Raw genomic sequence first — 22,355 nt, 5'->3', positions numbered from 1 at the left:
CTACATTTCCCATAATACAACTCAATAGTGCCCCTTGTTAGACTCTCCCTGCCGGTAAACAAACACATTATAGAAAGTCAATTTGTTTGTAACGCAGGATTTCTGTTATAAATGTAGTCTCCAACCTTGATGATCTTTATGACATCATCAGGATTATGTCTTCTCCAGAACCAAAGAAGACATTATTATACTATTATAACTTCTAACAACTAAATGATCTTCTAAAACCGATGGAAGAACTAAACCCTTTAATTAAAGAAGGTATATGACATACTGTCTTTCAATGAAAAAATATAAATAAATAATCACACAAATACATAAATGCAAACAAATTCATGTCAAGTTTTCCTCAATGTCACCACTTGTTGCAGTTCAGACGAACACTGGGCTGGTTTCTTTTTTTCAGAGCTATTTTAGTACTTTACAGTGTAACGTTTAAGTGTCAAAGAGCTGTTTTCTGATTGGCTGAGGGACTCTGATTAACTGCTGTACTCTAATTGGTTGTAAGGTGTGTACAGGTTGTGTGACCGGCTGTCTTTCTTACCTCTCTAATTGTCATGTCATCCTCCACATCTACGTCGTCCTGTAGACCAGAAGCGACAGGAGAGCGGTCAGTACAGAAAATAAAGATATTCAGTGTACACTCCAAACACAGTAAAATGAAGAAACCAAAAGTGTACAACACAAATACAGAAGCAGTGAAAGAATGGTAAACAAATAGTATCTTAACAATAGTGTCCAGTTGGTTATTATCTTCAACACTTATTTGTACTTTTCAACTGCGCAACACTGCGCACAGAAGGTGAAATGAAATATGCAAAACACATAATCACCCATGCATCACATAATGAGTGTGATACAGCCACATCGTCGTGAGACAGATGGACAAAAATATGATGTGTGACTAAAGGAGTGACTACAGTACATTTAATGAGTGCGGGGGATGTGATGTATGAGATGTCAGAGCAGATGATCATTATAATGACGGATCTGTGGCGCACTCAAGAGCTCGCAGCTCATAACTGACAGGCTGCAGACGCTGTTCGACAAGCTGGAGTCAAACTAGCAACCCTGTGCTTTGCAGAGGACCACGGAAAATACCGTAGAAAGCTGGGTAATGGAAATAAACTACTGAGTGTGTGTGTGTGTTTGTGTGTGTGAGAGAGAATGTTACCGCAGGGTGTATATGCAGCTCTCTGTGTGTGTGATGGGCTGTGAAATATGAGTGTTTAGTCATGTGCTTGAGTACAGGTACTTTCTTTCTCAGGATTGAATGCAGGAGAACATGTATGCGTGTGTGTGTGTGTGTGTGTGTGTGTGTGTGTGTGTGTGTGTGTTGGAGAGAGAGAGAAAGGCAGAGTGAGTGAGACCCAGGGGCTGATGGGAACCCTGAGCTCATTTATCCTCATCGCTGTGGTGGCCGACCTGTTGGTAACCCTAGCAACTGTTGCCGCTGGGTAGAAAGAGGTGCCCTACTGTAGCATTATGCAAGCACAGGCCAGACGTGCCTGACGTTGATGTCCCCCCCACACCACACACACACACACACACACACACACACACACACACACACACACACACACACACACACACACACACACACACACACACACACACACACCACTTTATCTCTGCTGTCTCACTTATCATTCTGCTTGTCACAAGGGCACTCTAAATGTCGCCAAGACACACTGGTGTTCCAGGGGTAAAATGTAAACTAATGACAAATGCAAAGATCAAATCACTGTGTGTGTGTTTGGGTGTGTGTGAGTGTTTGCAGAAGAAGGTGTTTTTTTGAGATACAGAGAGAAAGAGCGAGAGGTTGGACTTTGCATGCAAAATAGGTGCTTTCAGAGCGATTAGCTGCTCTATTAAGAGAGCAAATCTCTGCTTCTGGATACATGAGTTAGGCAGTGTGTTGGCTTGTGTGTACGGGAAGTGGGAGAGTAAACTTTGTGAGTCCGCATACAGCTGACAGTGAAATCAGAGCAACCGTGTGGGCATATTCAAATGGAATTTGAATGACCGTGTGTGTGTGTGTGTGTGTGTGTGTGTGTGTGTGTGTGTGTGCGCGCAGATGCATGTGAGAGGCTCCAGCGTACTGACAATAGGCCGATAAAGCTGCATTGCTTGCTACATGGTTTCCGTGACAAAGATTAGAAGGGTCTGTTGCTCTTCCTTTCCCTCCATCCAGTGAGCCAATCACCCAATCAGTGGCAACCATCCAAGATGAGGTCAGTGGGGAACACACACAATCTACCACCAAAGAATGCTGTATCATACACACACACACACACACACACACACACACACACACACACACACACACACACACACACACACACACACACACACACACACACACACACACACACACACACACTGTAGGATTATGTCTTCTGCTAAAAAATTTATAATGTAGAGAGTTTTATGATTGTGGAAATCTGGATAAAAAGGAGCCTTCCCTCCAGGATACTTCATTTTTTCAGCCCACAGTAGATAGAAAGTGTGGTGGTAAGGCTTTCTTTACACTTCCAATTTTGCTTAAAGTAAGGCTTAACATCTTTGTCTTCGAATCTAAATCCAAAAGCCTCTGCTTTAAAAGGGTCTGCTTAGAAAGTTTCGATTTTATGTAGCCAGGTTTTGAGGTACCATATCTGGAAATTCTGCTGCCACCCTAATACAATGGAATAGAGTAGAATTTTATCAACAAAGTAGGATTGCTTCTTGCACAGTATTCACAAGTGCTGACCACAGAAGGACTCCTAAATCAACAACAAAAAAAGTAGATTACGGAACTCTGAGAGGTTGGTGTCAATATTCTTCAAAACTCCTGTGTGTAACTAGGCGTTCTGCACGGGATCCATTATCTTTTCTGAATTGAACTGTATTTGTGATGCCCAAAGCATTTGAAAACAGCATTTGAAAAACCTCAAAAGCAATGTCTTTTTCCAAAACCAATGTCCTGGATACTCAGGATTTTCCACAGGCCTCATTGTTGACAATTTGTCTTTGAGACCATTTCTTTGGTAACAAGACTTACGATATGCTATATTTTGGCACAGTGGTGCTTTGACCTAAATGCTGACATCAGAATGTTAACATCACAATGATACGGCTAGCATGTCAAAGCAATAATCCTCATCCATCCAACAGTTTTCAATATAAGGAAAAGCTAGGTCATCATCATTAGGATACATTGTCTGGGAATCATGAGTATCTGTACAAACGTCCCGATACATCAAGTGAACATTTTGAAATTCACCAAAGCCAGTATTCTATTCTACTGTATCCTCTACGGACAGTGAATATCTGTGGCATTGCTAAAAGTAGTAAAAGACATAATTTCTTTTTTCAAGACAAATGGCTTTCACATGTGATCCGCATTAAAACAAACTAATCCGCACACATTTTAAAAATTGAGTTCTCAAATTACCTTGCGTTTTTAGCCTACAGTTTTATCTTAACATTTTTATAAACAGGTCCAACCCTTCTAATGAACGATATTTATATCTATGACGGGCTTGACTCCTCTGCATCAATGTCTTTGAACTGCAATCAATGTATTAAGCTCTATGGAAAAGATACCCTCATTACCCTCATTACATTCATCTAACCATGCAAACATCAGACGAAACACAGAGTGAAATACCAGGCAAGCAAGCATTTTATCATTACACTCTGTTTGCTCCTCTCCGTTGATGTCCATCAGTACCCCGGTCCCAATTCAAACTTTGTGGACAAAAGTTTACAAATATACTCCCATATAATAAGAATAAAAGAACTGTGGTTGGTTGAATACAGATATACTGAACGTGATGGAGCGAAAAAGTATCTAAAGTCTGAATTGTAAATTGACAGACACAAGTTTACAATTCTATGCAATAGGGTTACCAGATAACTGAGAAAGACTAAAGCAGTATTATCAGTATTATTCATGAGGCCAGAGGTAACACCAAACAAATCTGAACACATTAAGAAGCTAGTTGGTGTAAATAATAGTGGATCATCAAAGCAACTATAGTTAAAGCTGAATGGGAAAATAACTCTGGATCCACTGAAGCCTTTAACAGATACTTTACAGACTCTGTAAACGAGATTACTCAAAGTTTCACTGAGTTAGATGAAAAAGTTCTAGTGGACTGTAAACTCCAAACTTCCAAACTTCTAAGAAACATCTCTGAGCATGAGGTAGTAAGGATAATTAACAGACTGAAGATTTCCAAAGCCAAAGATTGCTATTGCATGGATTCTATAATGCTCAAGTCTCTAAAGGATTCCTTAGCCCTACCCATTACAAATATCATCAACCTCTCAATCTCTCAAGGGAATTTTCTGAAAGCATGGAAAACTGCTATTGTGTCACCAATTTTTAAAGCAGGAGATCACCAGCTTGTCTGTAATTACAGACCTATTAGTATTCTGCCTGTTGTATCCCAAGGTGATAGAGAAGTGGGTGTCTGAGCTGATCAGTCTGTCTTTTATTTGAACAGCAGTGACTTCACCTTTCTTCCAATGCAATTTGGTTTTAGAGCTCAACACTTCACAGAAACTGCTACCCTATACCTTCTGGAAAACATTAAATCCATGACGGATAAAGGTGGTACTGTTGGGGCTATTATTTTTTTGGGATCTTATAAAGGCTTTCGATACTGTGAATCATTGAATACTTATTAGCAAATTACTTTCTTTCAACTTCTCAAATGATACTATTAAGTGGAATCATATTTAAAAGGAAATAACATAATATGTTAAGGTTCATACTCCTAAATCTAGTGCCTATAAAACTTACGCTGGTGTTGCACAAGGTTATATACTTGTGCCACTGTTGTTCAGCCTTCATGTTAATGATCTGACTTTGGTTTGTCCTGACGTAGAAATACAGTTATATGCTAATGATGCAGTGATTTATGTGCACAGCTGCACAAAGCAGCAGGCTGCCTCTAAACCAGGGGTCACCAACACGGTGCCCGCGGGCACCAGGTAGCCCCGAAGGACCACATGTGTAGCCCTCAGGCCTGTTCTAAAAATTTAAATTGAATATTGATATTGTCTGTTTCCCACCTTGTTAAGTCATTGTTGACAATTATTGTGAGAAATCATTAACATGATCAGTGTCTTCACATAGATAAGTATCATTAATCATTAATAATCATATATAACTAAAGGCAAGCTGAGCACATTTGTTATTTCAGAAGAGTGTATCAAACTGGTAGCCCTTCGTATGACTCAATACCCATGAAGTAGCTCTCAGTTTCAAAAAGGTTGGTGACCCTTGCTCTAAACTTACCAGTGCAATGAGCCATATAAGATGGCTTGACAAATCAGGTCTTAAATACAATTTTAGTAAAACTGTTGGTATGATCTTTTCAAAGCGACCATGTAGCACTCCTGACCTAGATGTATTGATATCAGGGCAAAACTTGCAAGTTGTGTGTAAATACAAGTATCAGGGTGTCTGGATTGATTCAAACCTGTTCTTCAAATCTCATGTAAAATGTATATACAAAAGCATTAGATTAAATTTGAGTAACTTGAGATTTGTCAGACAATCACTCAGCTTTAAAACTGCTATTATGTATATGAATGCAATGATTATCTCACATTTTACTTATTGTTTGACTAGCTTTGCTCAGGCTAACAAATCCACAAGGAAACCATTTGAAACTATAAACATACTCTAAAAGTTATTGATCAGAAACTCAACAGTTATCACAGCTGTCAAATTTTAAATAGACATACACTTTTAAGTTGGGAAAACCTAAGTAAATATAGTAACCTTTGTCTAGTTTATAAGATCTTACACAACACTGCTCCGCCACCATTGAAAACATTTGTTGTTCAGAGAGCAGGATCTCAGGTTACCAGAGGTACCACAAGAGGGGACTGTAACATTCCCACTCGAAGAAGTGCTTTTGGTCAGTCAGCGTTATCTGTAACAGCATCTAAAGACCGAAATATGTTGCCAATACAGATAAGAGAAGTATATACTTATCGTCCTTTTACTGGTCAGCTGAGGAACTGGCTTATTGATAACCACATGTGTGCACATTAGATTGCTGAATGCCTGTTGACTTTTGCTGCCTGCCTGCAGATTTGTTTTGTCATATTGCTTGTTGTATGATGATGTGTTGTTTTTAATTTTTTTATGTTGCCATTTTTAAAGTGGCCAGGGAGAACAGATGGAAATTAGCCTGCTGAGCTAAATATGGCTCATTTACATTTGCTTTGCTGTTCATTAATGAGCATTTTCCCTGTTAAATAAATAACTAAATAAATGAAATTAAATTCCATTATTACTGTTCTTAAAGAGATATTTTGCTCATTTTAATACAGTTCTGTGTCATAGCTGTGTGGGCAGTGTGCTCAGATGAACGGTGTGGCTTCCCCTCCATGGTCACAACGCTAAGATCTGTCATTTCGTGTCTTCCGCCAGGTGTGTACACCTCGGCTGCTCCGAGCTCCGTGCACTGCCGCCACAGAGGGAAGCCACACACTGTTAATCTGCACACATTGCCCACACAAAGATGACACAGAGCAGGATGGAAGTCGGCAAAGTATCCCTTTAGATAACACAGATGATCTCAAACATAAATGGACTATTAGTGATACACTTTTATTGATCAGGCTCTGATGCTACAGTGTCTGTTGGATGCAGCATGTCTAGATGTGTGAATTCTGAAGTTGACATAATTATCATTAGAACCCTAAACTCTGTCCTCTGAACAGCAGTTTCAATTGGTACAGTGATGACAAAAGACACTATTAAGTTTATCCCTCATGCGTATGCTTAATGCAGTGATGTTGGCTGTTTCTCTAACTGCTGCCTGCACCACACTGAATCGTGCATCAGGGAAACATTGCAACAATAATTACTTATCACTCATGTGCAGGCAATTAACTGCTGGTTTTCTTGCTGATGATGCTCCCTTTGCCTATTGCTTTCAAATTAAATTACTGCCTTATCTGTGTATCTGATTAGATTGCAGAGACTTTAACACAATTGTGAAATATCATTAATGACTTTGTGCAAACTACAGTGGTGCGAGCAATAATGATGTGCTGTGAACTGTGTCTTAACAGCATTGGGAAAAGTTGTGGTTATTTCATCTTAATTATCGCACTGTGGTATAACCCCGATTGTTTGGTAAACAAACCTGAGATCACTAGCTGCACCTTGGAAACATGGGAATATCTGAGTGAAAACCACCCAAAGTTCTTTTTAATATTGTAAGTCCTTGCATTGATACTTTAAAAAATGCGATGAATTCTTCAACCTGAAAGATTCTGATATCAAGCAACAAATCAATTCATAAAACAAATACAGTCAGTATGTCACACTCATCTTCTCCAGATAAGTTCACTCACTCTCCCTCTACTGTGTTGTCTAAAATGATTCAGGAAATGAAAACTCCATCCTGTCCCCTGAATATTCTACATATCAGATAAGTGAAGGACAATTTTAATGGAGTCAGTGTCTTTGTTCTACAACTTAGAAATTGCTTTCATTGAACCTACTCTGAAAGTGCTAACACTACTTGACCCTATTGATTTTAATAATTAACTCTATCAAAATCCCCCTTTCTTGCTATATGGTTCTTGAATAAGTGTCCTATACGGTAAACTCTTCTATTTATGAATGAGGACTGTTTGAGTTGACGGTTTGTTACTTTATTAGCCAATTGTTTACCTCGTCATTACTAAATCTTGGGATGACTTTGGCTTGTTTATGTGATAAAATGTGTGTTTCAAAGTTGGTAGTATTCATGTAATTCAGATACAGTGTGAAACATCCAATTATGCTAACCTAATTTAGTAATTTAGTCAGAAGTTATTAGCATTAAGTTTTGTAATTTAAATGTATAATATTATTATATATTTTTTGTGAAATGTTATTTTAAATCTCAGTTGTTTACTTCATTATTAAACAGCATGATACAGAAATATCCCATTAACTCCTCACTTTAAATGGGTTTAGCAAGCTAATGCTAGTTTTAGCCGTTGGTTCAGTTTACACCTGGCAAATGCTAGGTGTGAATATTTAGTCACAACTTATTATAGTAACTGATTTATGTGGTGCAATCTGTTTCAATTTAGTGATGAAGTGTGAATCTAAATTTAGTAAATAATTATGCTACCAATAGGCTCATTTCAAACTTGCTGGTGCAAATCCAAAACATCATCCATTTCCTAAATTTTTTTGCTGATGCCACTAACATACAGTACCAGTCAAAAGTTTGGACACACTTTCATTTTAGCTGTGTTCTGAACAATTGAAAGAAAGACATTGTACTTTCTTCTAAACTGCACATTAGCCATTTATAATAGAATGTCCCTAAAGTGTATGCAGCTGGATGCCAACAACAGTGAAATGTGTGTAATTGGCCTCGCCAGACTAGGCTCCAGATGTCATAGGGACTTAGCTCATTATCTCCCTGCATCACTTATGATTGTGAATTCTGCTGTTATTTTTCATAATAAAGCTGGATAAACATGTCAAAACAGTTAAAAGATTGACAAGGTCAAATAATTCCTCTTAAGTCATTCATTCTTTCCTTTACATCAATCTTCTTTATTTTTTACAAAAATCAGTCACCAAAGATGTAACAGGCTCTAAGATCTGCTGTTCTCTCCTTAAATTCTCTATAATATTCTTTGATTGCTGTCAAAGGTGGACAACTAACAATACGCATATCTAGTACACAAACCACCTCCTTCACCTGTTTTTGACCCTGGGCCTTGTTTTCCCTTGCTCTCCACAGTAGGGGATACTGATGCAGTGGAGTTTGAACAGCCAAATAGAATTTAGGCACACGCGCACGCGCACACACACACACAACACACACACACACACACACACACACACACACACACACACACACACACACACACACACACACACACACACACACACACTCCAAATTGTTACGGAGACAGAGTACACATACTGTATCCCTGTCAACTTCTCCATGTCAAGAAAGAAAGACAGCTTTTGCCCAACAATCTCGAGAAACTAAATATTAAAAAAATAACAAAGAAATAAAGAGGGAGAGGCAAGGTGCCAAAAAAACTGAGCCCACAAACTATCATAAATAAAGCATGGAGGCATTACGAAGACGAAAGAGTGGAGGGAAAATAATGAGAAAAACAGCCAGGATAGACCTAGAGGCTGGATGGCATCATTTCTCTGCAACAGACTACTGATGTCATTTACTCTGCATCAATATTTCATAGCCTAGATGGAAGGAGAAGAGGGGAGTGGAGGGTGGAGTTGTATGACAGATACAAAAAGGGCTTTGAAAAAGTCGTAAAGATGGACCAAGAGCATGAAGCAGAGATTAAACCAGATTCAGAAACAAAGAATGAAATAGGAACTGTGAGAGTGGAGCTGAAAGAAAGGGAGTAGAGGTGTAATAACTTGATTTCTCTTCCGCCACGGGGGTGTAATTCGGTAGCCATGGGAGAAAAAATTGATACATTTGTTTGTCCATATTTCTGCTCGGGCCCACAGAGCCTCAACGGTTGCTCCACCACATACACTTACACACTGCTGAGAGTTAATAATAACTGCTGATGACAGGGGGAACAAGCCTACAGGCTTAGTGCACTGTAAATGCACATGCACCATGTGCTACAGGGGTTTATTACTAATTAGTTAACTGCAAGGCAATAATGACTAACATTTCCACACAAAAATTCACTGCGCTACTAATGTACCATCTGTCTCTGCACGGACCATACAGTATGCTCCTCATGGGTACACTTAACAAATCACTGTACTTTATTAAATTAAAACCAGCTATGGCAAATGAGGGCCATTGAAAACTTGACTGATATCCACAAATTAATGCTAAACACTATACAAATGTATAGGTATTTCTATTTCATCCCAGGAAATAAAAGGTTTCTACTGAGGCGGATCTTCATTGTGTAACTACTCAGGGATAAAAAAGTTCCAGTGTATGCAGGGGATAAACGTGCTGAAATGTAACCTTATGAACTTATTACTGTAGCTTTCATGTTACAACTATTTTAGGAGATAGATTTGTTCACCAAGTGCTTAATATAAAATATTTAATGTAGCTGTTGTATCTTTCTTATCAGAAACAAGTGTAAGAATGCAATAGAGTCAGATTTTTTTTCTGACATTTTAATGTTTTTTTAAATCACATTTTATTTATTATTTTTAGTGTTCTATTATGTTATTTGTTTTTCACTATATTTTTCATATTTCATTATCTCCCTACATTATAGTCTGGCACAAGGTATTTTTGGTGGAAAATACAAAATTCCTTTCATTCGAGTTTAAATGTAATATATTTACTGTAATAAATAAAAAAAATGACCCCAATGCATCATCAGATATTTAGGAGACACGCTAAGTTGAAATACTAGGTTTTCTGACAACAATGCTAATGACAGTATTTTCTCCTTTTGAAATGTTCGCTCTGTGACGGAATTTCTGTTTGTGGTCTATCAACTGCCCAGTTTGACAGCCAGGCCAGGTTGCCAGATATACCTGTAAAAATGTAATCCCATCATGCTACAGCTGTAACGGTAGTACAGCCATGAAAGCAGCAAACAAACTAACGGGATCAACGGAGATCGATTCTACCGACCTAAAAAAAAAAAAGGCATGTTTCTAACAGTTTTGTGACCAGAGATGTAACAAACCTCGGGTAAACAGTGGAGATGTATTTGAAAGATGGAGACAGCCTAGAGCCCAAAAGGACACAGAGTTGGCTAATTTTCTCCTGAACAGGTAAGCATTAGCTTCAGGCTAATTTATCACGGCTACAAGGGACAGGCATTTTATGTCATTTCAACAATCGTGTACTCACATTAAATTATAGTACCCAAGTTGGTTACTCGCAAAAACAATTGAGACAGCCAATAAAGTGATCCTGACTGGTCCTGGCTAACGCTGTCATGTTAACCCTGCTAACGGCTAACGTTACTGGAGGACCAGGAAAGTTTACAACGTGTAGCATGTTCAGCAGCCGTAGCTGACAATGGTGAGTTATTTTAAGCCAAGAGAGGGAGGCTGTGAATTGAGAAGAGAGGACCGTGAGTTTGCGGTGTGTTTAGCGATTGTTACCGTAATTCTAAACCAATAAAGTGTGTTCAGTTGGGTGGAGAGGACAGCATGGTAGTGTTATTTTTAGCGGCTCCTACCATAATTCTAAGCCGAGGAAATATGTCTGTCCGTCGGGTGGAGAGGACGGCGAGGTTGTTGTGTTTTTAGCAGTTCCTACCGTAATTCTAAGCCAAAAAAAGTGTCTGTCAGTTGGGTACAGAGCTCTGCGTGAGCACGGGCTTTTATGACTGTCAATATAGCCAGCATCTAACGTTAGCTACTCCGCTGTGCTGTTAAGTAATGTCTGGCTATGTGAGACAAGTGTCTAGCAACATTGTTGTGGATGCTGCGGTCTCAACCTGGCAACCAACGTGAACTTCGAGTCTGGGGAGGAGGGGGTGGGGGGAGACGACTCTCTCCAGTATTTTCAATTTGTACTACAGTAACTATTTTAAACACTAGCTGTCAGTATTACATATTGCACCTTTAATGTATTTAGTCTTTTGTTTTAAAATGGTCAAATTTAGAGCAAAAATATTAGATTCAGCCTGAAAACCCGCCCCTATTTTTTGTAATATTTTATAAATGCACACTCATTTTATAAATCAATCACACAATTCCTTGAATCATATTCACAGCACCTTTAACCCCATTTCTGTTTCATGTGGTAAATTTACACTTAATAAATGTCTGTTTTTCCTCAGATTTATTGACCGTATCACATATTTCAAATCACACGAAGCCCCCATGTAATATTAGTCCTGTGTGAATAGGGTTTTATTTTGGTAGGGGTGCCAAGAAACCATCTACAGGACTATTGGATGTCCCTGGACCCCTACTGTACTGTACCTACTAATAAGCTTAATAAAACAAGTTCCAGGAATAATGCAGCATGCTGTGGTAAATCAATAACGAATTTAATCCCTTTTGAATTTCACCTAAATGAAAACTGTAGTGTAACAGTTATGGCTTATGAAGTTTTTTAAGATTCTAACCTTTAATATAGCACCCCATCGAGACAATCAATGTGTTTGTAAGCCGACTGAGTGCAAACGTGCTGTGATTTTGCACAGACATTGCCTCAAAAACAGACAGACCATGTAATGAGCAGCACTTCTATTGTAAATGTGTGAAACTAGTACATTTTGTTTTGATTTATCTTTTTCATTACTACAACTGAAGAAATGTGTTTCGTCATTCAGTTCCCTTTGGTTTAATAAAGTCTCCGTGGTCTTTTGCTGCCACACAACACAAGCATGGTGGCGTCATGGTGTGAAATACACACCTGAGGGTTCACATTTCACGCCACCAAATGAAAAAACACTCCCAGCGCTCTGTTACTCATTTTGTATTTTTCATTTAGTTCCTCAAGGCAAGTCTGACTTTTGCTGTAACTGTGCAGCATGGATTGTGTTAAGGAACCAAAGTGCAGAATTTTGGGCAAGTTTTTGGGGGGTTTATAGCCGAGACTTCCGATTTAATGGGAGCAGTGCATGATTTTAGAACCCAATCTTTTTTCTTACTTATCAACAAGATGAAGACTTCCCAGTGTAATTTGTCAGCTGTATACCACAGGTTTACAAATTGGCCTCGGCGCGACAGATCTGACAGCGCTCTGTGCTTGTGAATGATTGAAAATGTGTACAGATTTAAATAATTGTCAATGACATGTGAAACTAATGGAGCTCCTTAAGTGCCTCAAGTATTAATCATTAATAGTGATAATAGAGTTACACAGATAAAATAACGACTGGGAATAAGAAAGAAGAATAGTGTGTTTTTTGTATTATATTTACATTCAAGTGATGTTGGGGAAAAATACACATTTCCATAAAGTTCTGTGGTTAACATGTAGACCTTTTATAATGTGCAACTTTGCTGGATAAATAAATGAAGGTCACCCAATGCACTGGGCAGTAGCTTTTTGAGATCCCTATCTTTGAATGACCTGATTTTTGGTAGTTTGGTGTCTTGTAAAATATTGTCCCCTGGAAACTATGCATTTGTTTTAACTATTAGCCAAACAAAGGAAATGAACCATCTTTGTAAAAACACACATAATTTGCTGTTTGTTGATGTGTGTTCAAATTGAATGCAAAGCACATTTTAGATGCTGTGTTCATAGTGCATACATTTCAATTGGATACAGAGTCAATGGAAAAACGTAGGCAGTGTTTGATGAAACTACTTGGAAAATATAACTAGTGAAGCTACAAGCTACTCCTTATTTGAAGAAGCAAAGCTACAGCAGCACTATACTTTTATTGCAAGTAGAGATGGTCCAATACCGATACCAGTATCTGTATCGGCTCCGATACTGCCTAAAACGCTGGTATCGGTAAGTACTGGAGTTTATGCACCGATCCGATACCACGTAATAAAGTCCTAAAGAAAATCTACGTTAATGTAATTTATTTATGTTCTTTTTCCGTTATAACTGACTGCTGACTGTCAAACTGGATAATAAAAGAAAGTTCTGTGGCATTCATTGTTTGTGTTTGTTCATGTTTTACAAATAGTTTAACCTGAGCCAGACAGACAACAAAGATAGAAATCATATCACATCCATACATGGATAGTAGTATACAGCTGTTAAAACATAATAAAATATAAGACACACTGGTATCGGATCGGTACTCGGTATCGGCCGATACGCAAGTTCAGGTATCGGAATCGGTATCGGGAAGCAAAAAATAGTATCGGGCCATCTCTAATTGCAAGTAGCAAGCTACATTACAAGCTACAGTATGTATGGTATTATATAACTGTTGGGGGATCAAATGCATCATCATTATTTTGTGGAGTAATTTATTACACTACAAAACAAGTCAATATCTGTCAGAGAACCCGGCTACTTAGTTGAACAAGAGTAGGTCAAAACACTACAGTGGTATATAGTGCAGCTTCTCTACATGTATCATTGCTACTACCCAACACTAAACGTGACTGGGCACAAACAGACACAAATTAGCTGTAGCCAGTGCGAACTGATTTAAAAATGCATTCGCATGAGTTGTTTCACCTTGAGCAAAATATTTGGGCTTATCCCAGAGAACAGAGAAGACATTTTTGGGATCAATCAGAAAAATAAACTCACACAAACACATGGTCCTTGTGACGGACTAACTAATGTCATAACAGGTGGTGCATTGGTTGTTTGAGATAAATAAACACAGACTGAAAAAACAATCTGGCAGTCTAATTTACCCTAATAATGCGAGGCAAATTCACTTCGGTATGAACATAGCTTTATGTCATTCTTGATATACAGTAGTACCAAAACTTATGATTCTCTAATGTCTGGATGGTGGCAATGAATCAGTAGAAAGGTGTGGCAAAATTGAATAGCTGTGACTTTAACAAACAGTGTAAAACATTATTAAGACAAAGATCCACTGTGTGTAAGAAAGCAAGTATTGAATTGAAAGTCAATTTCTGGCCTTGCATTGTAATACTGGAATTGAAAAAGAAATGTTAGGAAGAATAACGTGGATAACATGCTCACCCCAAAGTAACTCTTTAAGTTGGGTGGTGGCTCCTAGTGAATGGAATGACATTATAGGTGAAAAACAATCTCATGATGATTTACAAACTTAATGTGAGAAAAGCTAGATTATGAATAAATCATTGATGCTGATTAACGGACAAAGATAAAATGTGTGAATTTGTCTGAATGCATGATTAGGCAATGCTTAATGGTGTTTGAGTTTCAGAAATTGAGTCTAATAATTTGTCATTCAACGCTGGATGTTCTTGTATCGGGGAATCATTTTTCTCAATTCCTTATCAGACGGTTGTTTCATTGATTGGCATGCACCGCTGCTGGAGTCGATGTGGTTGCTTGTAATTGGACAGCAGGCTGCATGCTAGTTTGTGGTGATATTTTCCAATACCTCCCAGGACTTCTCATACATCATCATCTCATCTGAGCTGGTGCTGGAATGCGGTCATTCAAATACCTGCCTGTTCCTAATTAAGAGTCTCTTATCTGGATATTAAACACTGCATGCACAGAGGAAGTCGCCCCTCTAACCCCCCCCACTCCACCCCTGTAAACACATGGAATACCACAGTTTCTTTCATCAATTACAACAAAGGCGATGGGATTTTAAGTCACTCCAGGAACAAGGCCTGCCCTGTGAGGCTGTCACTGATTGGACACCTCGGGTGACACAGCTGATGATGGACAGCATAGCATGCTTGGTTGAACAGCCTCGTCCTTGTAGACCACTTGACCACAACTCAACCACATCTTGATTTTAACGGTAATTTGACCATAGTTTTACCAGATGGAATTTGCTTTCTAAAGGCTATCCTCAGGTTTGACAAATTAAAACATATCAACAAGGGGTGTTAAATTACTCTTTAGATTTTGAAAAATTTTGGTCTCCATTAGTAGTTGTTATGTTGCATTATCTTGTGTTTTATATAACTCTAAAGCTGGTCTAGCATTTGTTTGTGGTTTTATCATTGCTTTATTTGCCTACCTTTTTAAACTCTGCCTTAAAGGAACACGCCGACTTATTGGGAATTTAGCTTATTCACCGTAACCCCCAGAGTAAGACAAGTCGATACATACCCTTCTCATCTCCGTGCGTGCTGTAACGCTGTCTGATGGCTCCAGCATTAGCTTAGCCCAGCACAGATCCTGCAGGTAACTGGTTCCAACTAGCCTACTGCTCCAAATTGTGACAAAAGTGACAAAATAACGCCAACATGTTCCTGTTTACATGTTGTGATTTGTAGAGTCACAGCGTGTATTAAGCAACAGAGACACAGCCATCTTCTATCTGTAAAACAAATCGGGAACTATATTCTCAGACAGGCTTGCTGCGAGCATATCACTCCGCGCAAGTACTATATTCTTCCGCCTGAGAATATAGTTCCCGGTTTGTTTACGGTTAGAAGATGGCTGTGTCTCATGTTACGTTGTTTTTTGTACATGCTGTGACTCTACAAATCACAACATGTAAATAGGAACATGTTGGCGTTATTTTGTCACTTATTCGGAGCAGTAGGATTACTGGAACCATTCACCTACCTGTTCTGTTATGGGCTGATGCCGCTGGAGACGTCAGACAGCTTTAAAGCACGCACGGAGATGAGAAGGGTATGAATCGACTTGTCTTACTCTGGGGGTTACGGTGAATAAGCTAAATTCCCAATAAGTCGGCGTGTTCCTTTAAATACATGTAATAGGCTTCACATAATGTAGAGTATCAGTTGGTACACTCACTTCTTATTAGCAACCAAATTAAAATGGAAGTATAAACTAGAAACCACACGGTAAAAAATAAGTCCTCTAATAATTAGCAATTAGCAGTAGTGGTATATCAGTTGTCAAGTGTTCTCTATAACCTCAACTGACCAACAGACCAATGAAAAGAGGTTAAGCTGAATGGATCCTAGCCTTACCTAATCACGTAAGCAACTAGAAGCAGTGAAAGAACAGTAAGCGGGGTTACAGGTTGTACAAGGAGGAGGGTGTTCAACACTTTTTGGCACGATGGCACAGACTGGCTTTGGCAGAGCCTGGTCCAGATCTCAGACCATCGTCATTTGGGATTAGCCCTGGAATGGAATGGCGGAATGACAATCGGTTGATTGGCTGATGAACCTGTTGCCGGGTGGATTCCAGGCATATCGATAGCCATGATCGGTGGCTCTTACCACTACGGATATCCGGACTCGTTTGGGCGGCCTCCTGAGCTCTGGAGACATGGGGTTCTCCATGTTGTTGTTTTTCTTCCGGGCGATCAGAGACAAGCACACAACGTTAACAATAACGTCATCGCAAAAACACTTTAGTGCAACGCTTTGACATGACCAAATTTCACTGCAATACTTGGGGGGGGGGGAATTTAATTGAAAACGTATTTCTATGAAACAAGCCATTGGCAGGGCGGGGCAAGAGTAGTTTTTATATTGAGGCTGACTGAGATACTGTGTGTGTGTGATTGTGTGGGTAGTACTGAAATGTAGAGCGTGACAGAGAGAAATAGCATAGGACAGTCCCTCGAGGATTTCGCAGCCTTTTTTTGAGATTGTTGTGGCAGCTTTTGTAAAAGATTGCGATAAAAGTGTCTTTTGTATTTTTGTTGCAATGAAGTTGCGAAAGACAGTAAAATTGCAAAAAATTGATGCAACTTTTTTGTGGTATTTTTCTCACCTCCAGGGCTTCTGTGTCTGGACTGGCGCAGAACAGGTTCTTTAAAGCAATGCCCGAATGATCATGTGGACCTGAAAGAGAGACAGAGATTCATAAACAGTGAAATGATCAGACATCACTGGTCTCTCTGATACTTATGTCCCTTCTGTTTGCGGAACGTATCTTACTGGTCCCATCTAAAGAAGCATTACAAATACAGCTGCATCATCACTGCAGCACCTTCTGTGCATTTTTTTTGTTTCACTGTAATTGTGTATTTGACATACAGTACAGGCCAAAAGTTTGGACGCACTTTCTCATTCAATGCGTTTCCTTTTTATTTTCATGACTATTTACATTGTAGATTCTCACTGAAGGCATCAAAACTATGAATGAACACATATGGAATTATGCACTTAACAAAAAAGTGTGAAATAACTGAAAACATGTCTTATATTTTAGATTCTTCAAAGTAGCCAACCTTTGCTTTTTTATTAATAAGGGACAAAATTCCACTAATTAACCCTGACAAAGCACACCTGTGAAGTGAAAACCAATTCAGGTGACTACCTCATGAAGCTCAGTGAGAGAACACCAAGGGTTTGCAGCGCTGTCAAAAAAAGCAAAGGGTGGCTACTTTGAGGAATCTAAAATATAAGACATGTTTTCAGTTATTTCACACTTTTTTGTTAAGTACATAATTCCATGTGTTCATTCATAGTTGTGATGCCTTCAGTGAGAATCTACAATGTAAATAGTCATGAAAATAAAGAAACACATTGAATGAGAAGGTGTGTCCAAACTTTTGGCCTGTACTGTAGGTTGGATTATATGTTGATAACTGGCTGCAATTTCCTGTTGCTAATAAAGCAATTCTGTCACGTACAATTCTTAACATACAATTATTTATAAAGTAAAGATGACTCATTTACTGTTACATAGTTTGATGACAAAAATGCACAAATTCGACCCCCTCAAGCCAAAAATATAGGGTGGTTTAAAGTAAACGGAAATTGAATAAAAAAAAAAGCAATGGATTGTGGCATTGTCTATTGTATGCAGATAGAACCGAAAACATGAAAAGTAATGCAGTTTTTGTAATGTCATCAACTGTTAGTATTAAGAAAGCAGTTGTGCTATGATTGACTATCTGTTCCTCTTGGGGGAAAAAATGTTCTAGTGTTTTGATCGAATGATTTGAGTCAGGTTTGTCGTGTTTTGATGGAGTTACTTTATGAAGAGAACGTTTTTTTGCATTTTGAAATGTAGAGTTGGTATTTAATGAACAAAATGTGGTTTACACAATTTGGCTAATTGTGTGAGGTAGGTGGGTTGCTGTGTTAAGAGTTATGAAAAAGTGTGTGGGGGTGTGTAAGTGTGTTTCTTACCGGTGGGGATCTCGGTGGATCGCTCCACCACGGAGGATCTCTTCAGTGCAGGTTTGAGGGGCTTCAGAGGGACTGGACGAGTAGGGCTTAAGGATGAGTCCTCAGTAGAGATCTACACACACACACACACACACACACACACACACACACACACACACACACACACACACACACACACACACACACACACACACACACACACACACACACACAGGCATAAGAAACAGCACTCAAAACTCACAAATCCCGATCCCGCTTAAGAGATCAACCCCCTCTTTCTCTTTCTGCACTCATTAGACAAATTGATGTTCTTCAGACTGATGAGATGGAGGCAAATCAAAAGGGGGAAACAGTAGGAAAGAAAAGAAACCAGCGGGAGTTGAGAGCTAAAAAATAAAAAGGGTTCTTGTGTTGGCCTTAATGTAAAATTTCATGACTTTAATGACTTTCCATGCTGACCTACAAAATATTTTTATGGGTTATGTTAATGTCTTTCTGAAGTGAACTGAAGGGAACATTCTGCTTTCAGCCATTACATGTTTCACAGATCAAATACTGTAAATCTAGAAATATATTCAGCTGTAATTCTGTGAAGTTGCTTCGTCACCTGGCGTCGGCGCTGTTGGTGAGAGGGATCACTCTGATTGGCTGTTCAGCTAAACGAATCAGTGAATGAGAAGAAAAGCATAAGGGAGGAAAGCAAACGACTAGTGGCAAACGACTGATCAATCCAATACAAGATTGGGCTGTCAAAACTGTCCAAAAATTACATTTGAATATTCCTACTTAAACAAACACATAGGTTCGAACTTTTCAAATCTCAATTTTTTCCCCATTATGTCCATAAGAAGGCAAACGTACAACCAGAAGCAGAACTACTTGTATAGATACTGTATATTTATTTCAACATGAACATGTCTTTTAAAAGATCTGCATACCTACACATATCAGTCAGCATTTTGAAAAACCTTAGTCAAACCAAGTGGAATACAATACTTGCATGACTGTAAGAAACTAATTTAAAAAGCATTAAGGAAAGCAGCACAGGACAAAATGGAGAAAGTGGGAAAAAAGGGAGGAAAAAGACGTAAAAGTCAGAGAAGTGAAGAAAATCACACACACACACCTTCCTCCCACCCCCACATCCATCCATGCCTGAGGGTGTTTTACCTAGAGCACTACGTTGCAGGACCTGGAACCAATTTTGACATTTACCTTAAACTATGGCTGCCTATTACCCTTCTTTGTCACTCACTCACTCACTCACTCACACACACACACACACACACACACACACACACACACACACACACACACACACACACACACACACACACACACACACACACACACACACACACACACACACACACACACACACACACACACACACACAATCTCATTATTGTTATTGATGGCTTAATAACGAATGTTAATACCGCTCTAAGCTGTCCATCTGTCACACACACAAACACACTGTTTCAGAATACTTCTCGCACTTTTACCGTCCTTATTCCAAACTTCTTTTACTGCAGCAGATTAATGACTTTGAATCAGACCCTGTAATGTTTGTCTTGCTAAAGTTATTATTCTCTTCTGTCTTTCTTTTCCCTAAAATATCTTCTCAATTTTTACTGTCAAACCATAAAAGTTCAGGTAAACTAATATAGGATGTGTTCCTCTAGTAGATGTTGAAAAGGGAGGATGTCACAAAGAATCCAGCTGCATAAAAAATGTTACTCTTACAAAGCTAGTCTTTGCCATGCTAGTGGCCTTTATGGCTAGCAGCCGTTTGGTCAGTCGACCACTTCGGTCCAGACTGAAATATCTCAACAACTATTGGACGTATTGCCTTGACATTTGGTACAGACATTAATGTCCCCTCAGAATAAAATGTAACTTCACTCTAGTGATTCCTTAACTTTGCGTTTAGCGCCATCATCAGGTCAAAATTTTAATTTGTCCACTAGTTTGGTTTAAAAAAAAAAAGCTAATTTCCTTGTTTTTTTAGTCATAGTGAGGTTACTGCTCATGCAGAACTCTTCAGCAGCTTTTCTTCACCTTATGAAACAAAACGTTTAATGTTACATTTTGAAGGAATTTCTTCCTGTGGCTTTGAAAATAACGAGTGAAGAAACGAGAAAGCTTTGACTGGCTGGAAACATTTTTGACATGCTCTGTCCACTGTGTCCTCTGACCTGAAAGCGGACCTCCTGACTGGCCCGGTGGCTGCTGTTCTCGCTGCTGTCGTTTGACACGACCGACAGGCGTTTCTTATCCTCGACGGCTCGTTCCCTGATGTACTCTAGTCGTCTGGGGCGGCCGAGCTGCAGGGAGAGCAGCGCCTGGAGCTGGGCGCGCTCGATGGAGCCCAACAGGATCATGGACTCTGGGAGACGAGACAGAGAAAGGAGTTGAGGAGGAGAAGAAGAAGAACAGGAAGAAGGAAAAAAGTGGAAGAGAATAGAAGGGGTGTAGAGCAGTTTTGTGGAAGATACAGGTATAGATAAAAAGAAGAAATGGGAGGTAAGAAGAAGGAAGGAAATAAAGAAGGCCAAGGAGGATGAGAAGAAACAGTAAAACATGTTTTCAGAGAGAAGAGTAACGCTGCATGAGATTACAAACATACGTTGCAGCATTGCAGAGAGCTCAGCTGAGTTACATAACAAGAGCCCCAGAATGCAGTGGATGTGTATTAACTAGTGCATGTATGTGTGTGTGTGCGGTGGGTGTGTGGGTAGCAGCTTGCTTGCTTTAAGTAATTGCCTTTGTGACAGTACGTGCTGATTATGTATTTGGTTAAATGCCGCAGCTAATTGTTCCTGCACGATTGCATAATTGAGACAGCGTTGGAATACCAAATTTGCACTTCAGTGAGGTGGCGAGTTCAGTGGCATCAGCAAGCTGTCCCCAGAAAAAAATTGTCAATCAATCAATCACTTTAATGAGCATGCCACCGAGGTCGATGGGATTAGTTTTTGGTACAGACTGGAAGGGACGCTCTGTCCAAACAACATCTGCAACATTGAACACAGACATCAATATTACAACAGACACAGAGATCAGCACACTGTATTCACACACTGTATACTACTGTAACACAATTATTTTTGTATTGTTGTTTTCACACTGTCTGGTGATTACTTTGGACAATACACTACTTTCTACTTCTTCCTATTGTAAAACATTAAAGCTACAGTTTAGGGAGTAATACAGTTGTCAATGTAACATCTATCCAAGTTGAACTATCTAAAAATTATAAGCTTAATAAAATGGCAGGAAAGTTTGTTTCTACCTTGTTGATTTAGTATTTCCTTTGATTTAATCAAACAATGTGATAGGGGACAGCACTGTTTGGCTTTCTCTGAATCATTTATTTACATGTAAATGAGGGTTAAAGGTATCTTTGACTGTGGAGGTTTGACTTCCTGCTAAAATCTTCTCAAAACTGCATTACACATTAAGCACTAGCACTGTATACAGTCACTTATTGTGGAGAAAAAGTGAAGCCCTAAATGTTTTCCTGAATAATTGAAAACAACTTTATGTCAGGGTTAAAGCTGCATCATGAGATATTTTATGGCAACGTGGGGCAGCAACCAAGCTGTAAACACAACACTGACAAAGTATGACCTCATACAGTTGTTTTGGTGATTTGCTTATTTAAACATCCAGCAGACATAAAGATGTCATTAGCATAACTTTGGAAAACCTTGGTTTCTGCACCTGGCAAATGCAAGCC

At 39.1% G+C, this 22,355-nt stretch overlaps 1 protein-coding gene across 8 annotated transcripts in view; it reads right to left on the bottom strand.

The window, feature by feature from the left end:
* Positions 1-22,355, bottom strand: part of LOC120573397 (chloride channel protein 2-like) — a 173,832-nt gene that overhangs the window by 16,473 nt on the left and 135,004 nt on the right. For 3 of the 8 annotated variants that reach the window (XM_039823117.1, XM_039823125.1, XM_039823134.1), the window contains 6 exons: positions 20,812-21,002; positions 18,614-18,725; positions 17,247-17,317; positions 16,748-16,822; positions 14,583-14,615; positions 545-583 (listed from right to left, as the gene is read on the bottom strand). In XM_039823117.1, the coding sequence (XP_039679051.1) occupies positions 545-583; positions 14,583-14,615; positions 16,748-16,822; positions 17,247-17,317; positions 18,614-18,725; positions 20,812-21,002 (521 nt within the window). The remainder of the gene's footprint in view (positions 1-544; positions 584-14,582; positions 14,616-16,747; positions 16,823-17,246; positions 17,318-18,613; positions 18,726-20,811; positions 21,003-22,355) is intronic. The other 5 variants (XM_039823131.1, XM_039823150.1, XM_039823142.1 and 2 more) reach the window with 3 other exon arrangements.

Source organism: Perca fluviatilis, chromosome 2, assembly GCF_010015445.1.
Source record: "Perca fluviatilis chromosome 2, GENO_Pfluv_1.0, whole genome shotgun sequence".
Classification (NCBI taxonomy): domain Eukaryota; kingdom Metazoa; phylum Chordata; class Actinopteri; order Perciformes; family Percidae; genus Perca; species Perca fluviatilis.
Note: the sequence above shows the minus strand (reverse complement) of the source record. Positions and strands in the feature narration are given on the sequence as shown.